This window comes from Danio rerio, chromosome 5 (assembly GCF_049306965.1).
Source record: "Danio rerio strain Tuebingen ecotype United States chromosome 5, GRCz12tu, whole genome shotgun sequence".
Classification (NCBI taxonomy): domain Eukaryota; kingdom Metazoa; phylum Chordata; class Actinopteri; order Cypriniformes; family Danionidae; genus Danio; species Danio rerio.
This window is the reverse complement of record NC_133180.1, coordinates 47,853,601-47,867,500: the sequence shown is the minus strand read 5'-3', so window position 1 is coordinate 47,867,500 and position 13,900 is coordinate 47,853,601. Positions and strand designations below refer to the sequence as shown.

Sequence of the window (13,900 nt, the reverse complement as noted above, 5' to 3'; positions counted from 1 at the left end):
AATGTGTTTATTCATTCATTTATTTCCTTAAGTGCGTTCTTTCTTTTTCTTGTGCAGCAGTTGGTTTCATCAATGTTGCAGGCCATGTTCAACAGTTTTTTTCCACCTTCATAGAAAATTAATACATCTATGTAATCTATGTAAAAATAAACCTCTGTCCACATGAAAATGCAAAAATGTTATTGAAGGGCATGCCGAATGAACAGGCTGTAATAAAAGCCTTTAAATAAAGCTGTGTTGCGCAATAAAAAAAAAGAAGTTCAGGAGACAAAAAAATAATAATAATAATAATAAAATATTTTACTAGAGTTTCTAAAAAAATCTTCACCCTGGCCAACATTTTTAGAACATTTCGGTGACGGTCACCTGGTACTGCATTAATATTATAAAAGGAAATAAAATTTTAAAAAGCAAAAATCACACCTGGCTCTTCCACTGAGCCAACTTAATCACCAGCCAATGGCTGTTTCTCAATTCCAAGAATGCTTAGAATGGACTTGTCTTCTTATGGAGACCATTCTTCCAAGTTACCTCGGTAGAACGAACTCAGGAAACCACAAGAACACGGAACGCGTCCTGTGAGAAATGAGATGCTTTGTTCTTCATGGTCACATGACCTTCATGCGTTTTTAATGGAAAATTGTTTAAACTATACCGCATTCATACAACGATTTATGGCTTTTCCCCTTTTCACACTATAAACTATTCAAAAAGACCTTACAAATATGTGTTGCACAATAGAAATAAAAATTATTTAAATATGAATTTCATCAAATAAACACCCTTAATGTATTTGTGCCTTTATTAAGAATTTAATTGTGAATGTTTACTTTCACCGTCTCATTTAGGGGAAACTCCTGATATAAATAAGTTATATCTCTGAACTTTAATAATAGATCTATATAAAATGGTGTGCTTTCCACCTCCTTTATTCAGTTGCAATGACTTCTATAGCATGTTCGGTGCTCAAGTCTGCATCTACGCATCCTTGATATCAAGAACACACCTGGAAACTTTAAGGCATCCTCTATTTATGTGGTCTTGAGTTTTGGAACTGAATTTTGGCAGTTGATGATGACATGAGAACACAAGGACGCAAGATCACCTAAGAACGCATATTGAGAAACAGCCATTTAGTTGTCATAGTCCCTTAAATACTAATCACACACACACACACACACACACACACACACACACACACACACACACACACACACACACACACACACACACACACACACATACACACACCTGACCAGCATTACCCTAATCACCAATTCCATTCCTTTAAAAGCAGACACTTCCCACTAGCTCACTGTCTGGTCTCACCTATGCATGTCAGACCCCTGTGCTTCTCACCTGGGTCCTGCACTCAGTGTTCTCCCAGTGTGCAACATCACCTCTGGAGTCTGTGTGCTTACCTATTGTCTGTTCCCAGCTCCTAGAAAGCAAACCATTCTCAGCATTAAAGACTCTGGTAAAAAGAGACATTTGTATCAATTTCCTGTGTTTGTCCTCATCATCGCAATCTTATCTGCCTGCATCTGCAGCCAAATCTGCTCATATCCTGCTTATTGTTCAATAAATGTGCCTGTTTGGTTTGAAAACTATCTGCATCTCCAGTGGCACTTACCGTTACAATTGATATGTTATAGCAAATATGATATTATGTCCCTTATTTTGCATAAGACTATAGTGTAGGATTGCTTCATTGAATGTTACATAAATATTTAGAAATGTACTGTGCAGTAAAGTATACCACTTTATTTATAGAAATAACTTTGTGGTTCTTCACGATCAGTCATTCTGTGACATCTAAGATAAGCGTTATTTCCCAAAGCAGTCACAAGTGTTGCTAAACAATATTTCTTATCTAAATTCATTTTTTTTTAGCCTGATTTCAATCTCAATAAACACGCATGCTTGATGACAGTTTCATTATTTAAGGGCATTCTTTACGACACTGATAGGATCAAACGTATATTTTCTTTTGAATATTAAAATATTTTTTTTAAAATCTAAATGTATATTATCCAGCCATGGGTTTCTTATTAAACACTCCCTTGCCTGAACTTGCTGTAAGGAGAAAAAAAAAATCAGCACCAAGGAAAAATCACACACATTTTGTCGATTTACAAAAAACTAATTTGATTTAAAAAAAAAAAATGAGTTGTAAATATGTCATCATAAATTACTGGAAGTGATGTTTCAGATTTTTTGTGGATCTAAAATAATTTGATCCTTTGTTTTTACGTTTACATTTGCATTTAGCAACTACTCACAAAAAAAGCCAGTCTGTCAGAAATTGCGCTACTGAAAAACACTGGATGTCATGTGACTTAACCAAAGCACATCATTGGCTACTCTAAGGTCTTCTCTTTCCAAAAAAAAAAAAAAAAAAAAATATATATATATATATATATATATATATATATATATATATATATATATATATATATATATATATATATATATATATATATATATATATATGTTGGTCTTAAAGAAACAGTGGCAGGGAAATGAACACGAGTATCATGTCACTATATGGTTACGCCGTGCAGTAGAGGGTTAAACACTCCCTCACCTGAACTTGCTGTGAGTGAGGAGAAAATGAAAAAAAAAAAAACATCAGAACCAGGGAAAAATCAGATCCTCAATACAAAATGATGACATATTAAAAAATTGCAAATATAAAACAGAGGTTTGTGATACAAAAATTACAGTGGAGCATTAATCAAATGCTTATTTTCCACAAAGCAAAATAAATCATCCACCGCATTTGAGTAGTGGACAGCACAAGCAAAAAGATCAAAATTTGAATATTTTTCTTTGGCAAAAAAATATATTTTTGAAACATTTTTTTTTTTTTTGGTTTAATTTGTATCTTAATTTTCATGTATTTTTGTTGGTCAGTTATCTACTAGATGAACAAGAATAACGAATAACATCTGAGGGGAAGTGCTTCAGTCCGCTATATGCTTCAGCGCCAAAGTGCACACTGGTTTGTTAAATAAAATAAAATGTAGCCTAAATAAAATTAAAGTAAAATATTTACATTTTCAAAAAAACTTATATTAAATACAAAATCAAGTAATTTCAATAAGTGGGAGAAGCTTTTACAATGTAATAGCAAGACTAAATCTGTTTCTAGATTACATCAGAAGAACAAACTTGGTCGGAGGCTGAGAGAACTCAGAAAAGTTTTGTGAGAATGGAGGTGTCTGCATATTTGTGCCAATCTGTCAGATAAAATTGCTTAAAACACTTTAATATAGTTAAACGCCCATTTGTCATGTATGACTCTACACAAAACCCTACATCAAGGAAATCGTTCTAAAATCATAACAAAATCGTGTAATTTGATCGAGGTTTCATTTATTAATCATGCTAATATTCAATCTATATCATTTTCTCAGATATTAACCTATCAATTTGTAAATTAAATGTTGATTAATGCAGGTTTTGTAATAATCACAATGATAATATGAATCAGAGTTGTATGCTTATTTAATAAGTTAGGGATACAGTACATCAAGGAGGTTTGTTATTGCAGAACTAATCTGCTTATCGGCAGCCCAACCTAAAGTGGAAGGCTGTTTTATTAGGACGAAGGGCTTTATTCTGCAAAATCAACTATCCTGGGTGTACTTTATCCTGATTTTACATGGCTGCTTGCCACAAAACATAAACATAAGATACAAAACTTTGAACCTTAACAGTTTATTAGCTCTTTAATGAAATACAACAATGACAGAAACTAAAATAGCTGATGAAATATACAATAACTTGTGCATTGTCCAGTCACAAGATGGCACCAAACAGTCAGAAATGCAAAGCGGAAAGTAGTTAAACCTGCTGAATAAAGCATACTAACTAACCTACATATTAATTTATAAAAACATGGTGTGACAGACAAGCAGATGCATATGAATGTGGATGTAAGTATTTAGAGTTGAATGTATTCACTAAGGGTCAAGGTGATTCAAAGTTCCAGGATAAGCCTTTGATATTTAGCAGTTGTTATCTCAATATAACATCACTTGTAATGTTATGATTGACCAATCAAATAGAGAACCAGAATGGAATCTTCCAGGCAGCAGTGTAATAATCACTTACCTTTTTCTGGATTGGAAATTCAGACGAGCATGTACAGTAAACAGGGAAGTAAAGGCTAGATGTATTTCCGAGCATAGAATGCCTTTGTGATACTGTACCTTGACTCAGGTTATTTCATCGGATGCTTATCCTACATTGCCTCTTGTAAAGACACCACTAAGATTCCTTCAGAGAGAATGTGTTAACCTCCAATTGCCACCAGCAACACAAAACCCCAAACAGTTTATCACACACAGTCAATGAGGAGAACTTCACCTCAGACCAGATACGATCAGAACCTAAGAACAGCTCCTTTCACAAGCCGATGAAGATAGAGTGGAAAAAGAGAAAAGTCTTCCTGTAGTGTGATCAAGTTGATGGAGGTGGATGATAATGGTTGGAGACACTGGGTTTATGCTTGCATTAAAGGCCCATAGGCCAGCGATTAACAGTCAAACACATGCATGCTCAGCCGGATAATCTGAGCGCTGCTGCTGCTGAATGATAAATACAGCCTGGGCTCCAGCAGGGTCAGACGTAACAGCTACAGCGTTCAGATATTGTATTAAAACTTGCCCTATGAGACTGTCCTAATTCCAAAGAGCCTGACCTTCAGAAGATTATATGTAAACGGTCAGCGACTACATTCACACTTCTGCAGTGTCGGCTCATTCTGAAGAACTAAAATACAGTAAAATGAGTTATGGGTGTGAGAGGAAACGACAGCCGTATTATTTTCTGACTACTGCAGTTTTACAGATGTCACAAATTGTTTTAGTTTTTTTTTTTTTGAAAGTGAGTTTGGCTGATGTGTGCAGAAAGGCAGCTGACAGTGTTATGTCAGTGATAAACGTATGAAATAGGTATGTGCTTCCCGGGTTATTTTTTCGCTGTCAGCCAGTAATGTAAGGCCTGTCAAGGTCTCTATTTATGAAAGATGGAAGCAAAAAGAGATCACAGATCTAGAAGAACAGGAGCAAAGAGAGTGTCCAATGCATTTGATGCATTTGTAATAAAATATATTTATTATTGTCATTATTCATGGTATTCTGATTGTTTTGCCTTTATAAATATTTGTTGATTTGTAACAATTAAGTAAGGCAAAGGCAATAAACAGATACAATTGCAGTATAATATTTTAGGCCTTGAGATAAACCAAACCAAACAAGTACAAATTTTGTGTAATAAGATGTATATGTTTTTCATTTGGATTGTGAACATTTTATATATATATATATATATATATATATATATATATATATATATATATATATATATATATATATATATATATATATATATATATTTATTTATTTATTTATTATTTTTTTTTTTACTTGAAGATAGACAACAAAAGCTTTTCAAGTCTAAGGAGATCTTATTTTTCAGTGTCAGTATTAAAATCAAAAGTTATTGTGATTTATATTTCTCAATAGTGGAAGAATGGTATGTGTCCAGTTAGTGTGGAATAACAGTATAACTCAAATTCATCACATCACTTTAAACCACTAAAGATCTGATTCCTTTATCTTTGTTTTAACACAGTAACAGAAATTTTAGGATAATATTAAGCATTTTTGGAACACTTTATTTTGATGGTCTATTAAAGTATTAGTAGACTGTCTGCTTAATATCTGTTGATACTTCTCCTTCAACAAACATTTAAATGACTGTAAGAAACTTTGCAAGTACATGTCATCTTACACTAACCCTAACCCCTAATGAGAATTAGTTGGCACGTAGATGCAATGTGTCTAAATTCTACAAACGGACCATCAAAATAAAGTGTGACCAGCAAGTTTATTATTATTATTATTATTATTATTATTATTATTATTATTATTATTATTATTATTATTATTATTATTATTTAAAATAAGAAAATATAAGTACAACAATAAATACATACAATGTGGACATACATCATAGCTAAATGTCATTTATTTAGAAAAGCTGGTGCAGCACACTTCTGTATATACCGTACTACTTTAAACTGTTCTCGCGCTCCTGCTTCTCACAATATAAATACATATATAAACAAATAAACTCTGCTTGCCATAGTTTACACAGGACTGGCAGTATATACTGTATGGTATGTGGTTTATTTTGATAGGTTATATGATTGTGTGGTGTTAAGCGCTCCTCAGTGCATTCTGAGAGAGAGAGAGATCATGTCACTCACCTCTTCGGTGAAATTTTCCCTGGTTTTTGTATGAATCAAATATGGTTTCTCAGCAACGCTTAAAGCCTTCCACTCTCTGTCCTTCCATTTGTTCATGTCGGCTCTCTTTTTTTGCAGAGGATTTGCCTTTTAATGTCCGAAAGCAGACATGACAGCCATCTCCATCTCCAAACTTCGTTGTAAATGTAAATGTTTTTTTTAACATTACAGACTCGTGCTTGTGTGAAAATATCCCCAAACTGTTTCTGTAAACAAAGTTGACATTCAATTAATGTCACATGGTTATCTATTTTTTTATTTTTTATTTATTTGGACTTAGACAGTTGTTCATCGGGCACACTCATTTGTTACAATCAAATTAAAAACAAGTAAAACAGGGCAGGAATGAAACACTAAAATGAATTAACTGGGGCAACAAATCGAAATGAACCTTATCGATTTTGTTAGCTTACATTGCTAGTTTGCCTTTGAACAATTCATTTGTGCATGTCATTAAGACAAAAAGGTATTGGTATCTGAGGTATTGGACAGGGTTAGCATACTTCACCACACCTCTCCAACTGTCAGTTTTGACAGCACTATGATAACAAACAGAAATGGTGAAGAGGGGGTGTCTGTTAGGTTGTAATAACTCTCCCCAAACAATTTTCCGGATCTTTGTTAATTAAATGCCTACTTTACTACATCCAATCAGCTTGCAGTAGAAAAAAACAAGCCATGCCCACTGTTTTCCCATTTAAAATTCCATTTCTCTATGAAGTGTCACAATATGAAAAAAAGAAAAAACGGTTGCAGCTTCCAGTTCATTCTGACTTTAATAAGTGGATGCAGGAGGGATACAGACAAACCATTACAATGACTTTCGTACAGAACTGTACAAGGTTCATAACAGTGATGGCATTTCTAGATCTCTATAAATTATATACTTCATTCATTCATCAACATTTATTATTTACATTATTTTAATATACACTAAACATATTTTAAGACTATATTTAATGATTTAGTCTGTGCTTTTTACATTTCAAGCAAACATATGACTCTGTATAATGACAGTGTTGATAATGACTCAGACTGTTCTAAACTGAATATATGCGCTCAAGATGTTTGCACCCAGATCCAGGTGACTATTCGAAAAAACAAGTTTTGATATTTACTATTCATATCTGTTACTATGGTTTCAGTCATTACGCAAAGCCATTAGAGATGGAGAATGACTTTGAATAAGTGTTCACACAGATTTGATCCATTCTGCGGTTGTTTACATACACAACAATTAGAGAGTCGCACCTGCTAGAAAGCACTGCTGTCAGTCCCAAAAACTCACTGTGGGTGCACAGCCAGAAATGGAAGGAAGGAAATGTCTGTTTTAGTTCATCTACACATACATTTCATGATATTTTCAGCATGGCTCAAACCACCACCTGTTAAATTGCATATACTGTTGATGTTACTGGAGAGATTATATGAAAGAGGATTGACCACCTCTCTCTCTTTCTCTCTTCCTCCCTCCCCTCCAATTTCCTCATATCCCTCTATAGCAGCAGATGGTGAGGATCCAACTTCAGCAGGTGGGATATATCTAGATATGGTAATTGTTGTGTTCCCCTCGTTTGGCTCATGTATCTCTCTTTGTTGCTCTTCCTTCTCCTGTTGTCAGTTTGGGCATGTGTGACCTTGCCTGCATGAAATTCACACGTCTGTTTCAGAGCTCTTGCCTTACCTGTTCCTTCACACCTCCTCTAGATCTCTTCTGATGTCATGTCGTCCTTGATGTGTTTTTCTGTCTCCTCACCGTGACGTTGACTCATAGAGCATCTAAAAAAATAAATAAAAATAAAAAAACACTTGTTCGTGATACATCACCTAGTGTCCTTTCAGAAGCTGCTATTCTGATTGCTTGCTCATTGTTGACCAGTTTGTATGCCTTTGGCGATAATTTGCATATGTTGCACTGTAAATATACATTCTTAAATAGACATAATTTGGTTTTATATGGAAATTTGGCTTTCTCTGCCTCCTCTCGACCTTCTTGGCTCCTTGATATCACACCCATTGATTCCTCTCATCATGCCTGGTCAGCAGTCGCTCTCAAGCCGGTCAGCAGTCAATCTCAAGCTCACTGATCTCTGCTTTGAAGATGCTCAAATTCTTCCCTCCTGCCTCCTTTTATCTGCTTCCAGACTTTCTATAAAACACTTCAGCCCTCCAGTCTTCATGTTCACGGGCGTTCCTCTCACATTGTGAGCAAGATGCACATCTGTTGCAGTCTGGCACCATATACAGTTTCTGTAATTCTTGTGTTGTTTTATTTCTTGAGACTTAAATGTGATGATATGTATTGCCTTTATAAATGTTAAGGAATATTGTGCATTAGGGTAGTCAAGCCACAAATATATGCATTTATAAATCATTTATAAACGTGTTAGAAGGTAGATTTTTCAGATGGATCATCTGTTGAACTGCATCCTCATCATCACAAATACTGCAGAAGACCTATTGGAGCCCTCATGGACCCAAGATTCTCAGAGAAATCAGTCAAGTTTGGTGAAGGAAAAATCTTGGTTTAAGGTTGCATTCAGTATGGGGGGCATGCGAGAGATCTTCAGTGTGGATGGCAACATCAACAGCCTAAGGTATCAAGACATTTGTGCTGCCCATTACAATGCAAACCAGGAGAGGGCACATTATTCAGCAGGATAGCGCTTCTTCTCATACTTCAGCCTCCACATAACATTTTCTGAAAGCAAAGAAGGTCAAGGTGCTTCAGGATTGGCCAACCCAGTCACCAGATATAAACATTATTGAGCATGTCAGGGGTAAGATGAAGGAGAAGGCATTGAAGATGAATTCAAAGAATCAAGATGAACTCTTGGAGTCCTGCAAGAACACTTTCTTTGCCATTCCAGATGACTTTATTAATAAGTTATTTGAGTCATTGCAGAGATGTATGGATGCAGTCCTCCAAGCTCATGGGAGTCATACACAGCGTTAATTATTTTTGCACTGAACCATGACTTATTCTATACTGTACATTATTACTGTTAGGTGACAAGACTTTTGTCTAAACACAGTCAGGCCTTACTGTCCTAATTATATAATTAAAAATCAAGGCATAATCATATTTTATTTGGGTAAAATTAGTGTAATCTAGAGGCCTTTGCCTTTTATATAAGCCTTCTGATACCAAATGATCAACCAGAAGTCAAGTTGTTATTTGTTATTCCTAAGACTGTTGTTATGTAGAGTATATGGCAAATATGGTTTACAAGGACAGTTCGTAAGCTTAATGATTTTATTCTATAGAAAAATATAAAAACTAAATATAAAAAAATAAATAAATAAAATCTGGCCTCAATTTACCCCTAAACTGAAGTGGACAAGATGCTGCATCTAACAAACCTTTACCAAACTAACTAACTAACTGACTAACAAAACAAGTACTTCCATTTATACCTGTCCAGTCATGACAGATTTATCTTGTCAATGCTGGCAAATGAGCAATTCTGCAGCTCACTTCTGCATAGGGCACCACCTAACAAGGGTATCCAAGTATCCCAGGGGACTCCATCAGCACACACCCAACCCCCTGCAAGACATTGCAATTTTGACAGCTAAAGTAATGGTGCATGCACAATTGTAAACAGTTTCAAACATAAGACAACACAATGTGAATGTACTGCAGTCTATGCTTTTCCTTTGCACCTTATAATCAAATCTCAGCAAATTCATTCATAATAACCATGGTTAGATTAAATACTTTAATGAGATGATTACTTAATCACAACAGGTTTCCTTATGCACAAGCACAAACTCACACATGAGCTGATGCTGTTTCTTTCAACGCAGTCTCACAGCAAATTATAACTTTTTGTCTAATTCGTATTTTACTGGATAAAATACAGTTTTAACCCACAAATGAGCAGTCTGTCAGATGAGGAAGAGCCGGAGTCAGAGACAATCCAAAATACAGTTTATTGAAGATAGCTTGCAGTTTCTTCAGCAGAACTCAGCTTCAACACTCAGCTTCAATGAGTTCATAGTCCGCTCTCACAATCACAAAACATCAACAATTATACTCTTATAAAATGTCATTAACTGTGTCATACATATAGGTGTTTAAACCTGATCTGTTATACTTAGAACATTTCCACGTAAAATTCTGCATGATCTCTCAATATCTCAAGCATACAAACGTCAGATAGCCACTAAGCTGTTCAGAGCTGACCCCAGACCTGTTAAATGGTCCATAAAGGAAGAGAACAGACACACAAAGTACAATCTGTTTCTTACTTAAGGCTGAGTGTACTCTTCATTGTCTTATCAAAACCGGTTAAAAGCCATTACAATCTACATCCAAAGTGGCATCTTGCATACTACACAACATCTGTCTTGCACAAAAACGAAATCACTTTAGACAGCATTAACTTATAGCAATAACAATATGAACAGTTGTTTTCAGTCATCAGGACCTGCAGTTCCAGGCAAGAGGTTTCCAGACCTTTCACTTTATTTGGTGGCTACTGAAAATAGAGTTTTGACAGACAAAGGCACGTCAACTGAGCACTCCTAAATTCATTCCTAAATTAGGTAATGCTTATTTTTATTAGTTTAAATAATTTCAAAGATTAAATACTGATTTAAAAAAAATCATATAAAAACATTGAGAAAAAATATAAATGTTGATCCTTGATGAGATGGATTTGAAGACAGAAATCCGACCCATCAGTATTAATTTATTCTATCACATTTGTACATTTAAGTACAATTTGCTAAGGGTTTGGGGGAATGCCTTCTTTTGAAGATTTCATTTTGTGGGAATCTTTTCTTGTGAGATGGGTATGGTTTGATTGCAGTGAAAACAGTGCAGTTTTGATTACAGCATCATTGCTTAAAAATAATGCTTGCTCATTAACTTTTGATGACATGAAGTTAATTAAATTAACAACAAAATCTTTTTTTTTTTTAAACAGACACTGGTAGGTATATCATAGTACACTCAAAAAAAATACAAAATAAATAAATAAAAGGTTTACAAACTTTAGCTGGTCCAAAGAATGTTTAAATTAAACATTTCGCTTATGTTTGTCTATTAAAACCAAAAGAGTTGTGTTGAATAATAGAAAAAGTAAGTTTTCAAATTTACACAGCTCACTTAATTAAAATGAATGAATGGGAGTTATGTTGCTTCTGCACAGTACCACATTTTGGTCAATAGGTCAACATAACATTCATAATTTAGCTTTAATCTTTTTAAATATATAGAGTGTAATAACTAAATAGAATAAAGCAAAATTGATAACTTAACATTGTTTATCTTTACATTATAACATTATTTATGATTTATTTAACTAAAATAAATATTCTTTCTTTATGATGACTCAGTTACGTGGAACCTGCTGACTTAAAAAAAGTTAATAAAAACCAAAATATCTTTTTTTTTTTTTTTTTTTTTGTACTTCCGTATTTAGGGGTTTGCATCACTTTTAGTAAACATTAAGCAATACATGAAGTTATATGATTAACAATGGACTGGGGGAGGTCTTTAGGGGTGACAAAATGAGTCTCAAAGAGTCTCAAAATGTTATGCAAATAGCATATACTGTAACTAATGCACATGGCAATAGTTGCAGTGAATGTAGCTTATGTTCAGTAAACAAGCCCAATTAAATACTAAAGATTCTTGCAACCGCATTGCAGCTCTTACATTCCTGTATGGCCATTTTTAGTGTTTTCCCATTTTCACTTTTCTAGAAGTAGGCCATTTTATTCACCTAACATGGACTCTGTAGGTATTTATATAATATATAATGCAGCTGTCATATCCTATCCAAAAAAACTGCCATTTTATATTAGTTTAGAATCCAAAGTGGTTTCTTAAGCCTGTTTAGAATTGCAGATAAGCTCTACTAACTTGTCAGGCAGCCGTGCTTTTTTTTGCTGATGCTACCAGTTTTACTGTAAAGTATGTGTAGTTTACGCTTACTGTACCAGCATCTCTTAGCTTCCCAAAGAAAGTTATCTTTGATTCACACAAAAGTCATCTGGTGCCACATATTGTGTCCTAACATTGTAAATTATTTACTGTTGCCTCAGCCACAAGGCTCTTAAATGGATTTGATCTTGTTGGCTTTGTTAAAGCTATAAATGTCTGTGAACCCCCTTGAAGAATCCATAAAAAATCTGAAAATGTAAATAATTTTGTCACACTTAATTTTGGTCCATTTGTTGAATTAAAGTTACATCGCTTTTAAATGCCAACTAATTCTCATTGGATTATAAGTAGGCTGTTAGTTTGGGATTAGGTTTAGAGTTAGTGTAAGTTGGCATATACAGTACTTGCAAAGTTTCTTATAGTCAGTTAAATGTCTGTTGAAGGAGGAGTAACAGTAGATATTAAGCAGACAGTCTACTAATACTCAAATGGACCATCAAAATAAAGTGTTACCCATGAACCTTGAAATGATTTTCTGCATGTGGTTGTTGGCTACAATCTGACCTGAAAAATAAATAAATAAAATGAAATAAATCCACAGAGCGGATAAAGTTTAGATGTTGTTTTGGGATATTTTTGATTAGTTTCAGCTCAAAAGCTCACATATAATCTGGCATTATTTTAGTTTTTTTTTTTTTTTCAGCGTCCACAAAGGCTAGAACAATGACCCCTGTGTGTACTTCAGTAGAAGCCAGCAGCATTTACAACACTGATTTCAAGCAGACATGATGTGGCATGATGGTTAGATTGTCAAAGGTTGCAGATTTGAGTCAGGTCTGTCTGACAGGGACTGGAGTCTTGTAAAGATTGGAGTTGAGGGAGTGAATAACCTGTGCTCTCCTCCACCCTTAATACCATGACTGAAGTGAGACCAAGGCATCAAAACCCCAACTGGCCTCTAAGGGTCCAATTATGTGGGTACAATATTTGTATTAATTAGTGATTGTGCACTTGGATGGGTTAAGGGATGGTCACCCCAACTTTGAATTATCATTTATTATTCACCCTCATGTTCTTTTGCCCCCCTTGAGACGTGTATTCATCTTTGGAACACAAACTTAAGATATTTTAGATTAAATTTAAGAGCTCTCTGTCCTTCCATAGGGAACAACAGTAGAGAGATGTTCAAAGTCCAGAAAAGGAACCAAAAACTTTTTTCATGCAACTTCAGTGGTTCAACTTTGTTTGCCTACAGTATATCTTCTTTCCTGCTTCAGGTCATCAGGGTGAATTTTACTACTGGCAGTAATATATTGCCATTAAAGTCAGCAGCGCAACACACAAGCACCATCCCACATAGCGAAATATCTCTGGCCCAGCTCTGGCCCACACAATCAGCCTTTGCTTGGCCCACGTGCTGCAGTGAACTGCGGTACACAACTAAATCAAGTCTGGCTTCCAGACAAGGGCCAGATATGGGACTATATTATAAGAGATTTAACTTATAACTAAGCCTGAACTGGGACAGATATGTTGGTGTGGCACAACTGCATTGAAAAGGATAAACACATGAATCGTTGCGCAGTAGGCATGCAATGGGCATGCTTTTTCTTGACCTAATTGTTAGAATTTTATTTTTCTTTATTTGAAAACAATAAAAATGTATTTTAAATGTGAGTCAAGAT

At 34.7% G+C, this 13,900-nt stretch overlaps 1 protein-coding gene across 3 annotated transcripts in view; it reads left to right on the top strand.

Moving 5' to 3' along the window:
- edil3a (EGF-like repeats and discoidin I-like domains 3a) overlaps positions 1-13,900 on the top strand; it is a 326,360-nt gene that overhangs the window by 82,989 nt on the left and 229,471 nt on the right. The window contains exon 2 of one of the 3 annotated variants that reach the window (XM_005165250.6): positions 7,825-7,851. The exons of 1 other annotated variant lie outside the window; for it this stretch is intronic. In XM_005165250.6, coding sequence (XP_005165307.1) covers positions 7,825-7,851 — 27 coding nt within the window. Of the gene's footprint in view, positions 1-7,821; positions 7,852-13,900 lie in introns of all 3 variants that reach the window. One more of the 3 variants, XM_001332580.10, reaches the window with a different exon arrangement.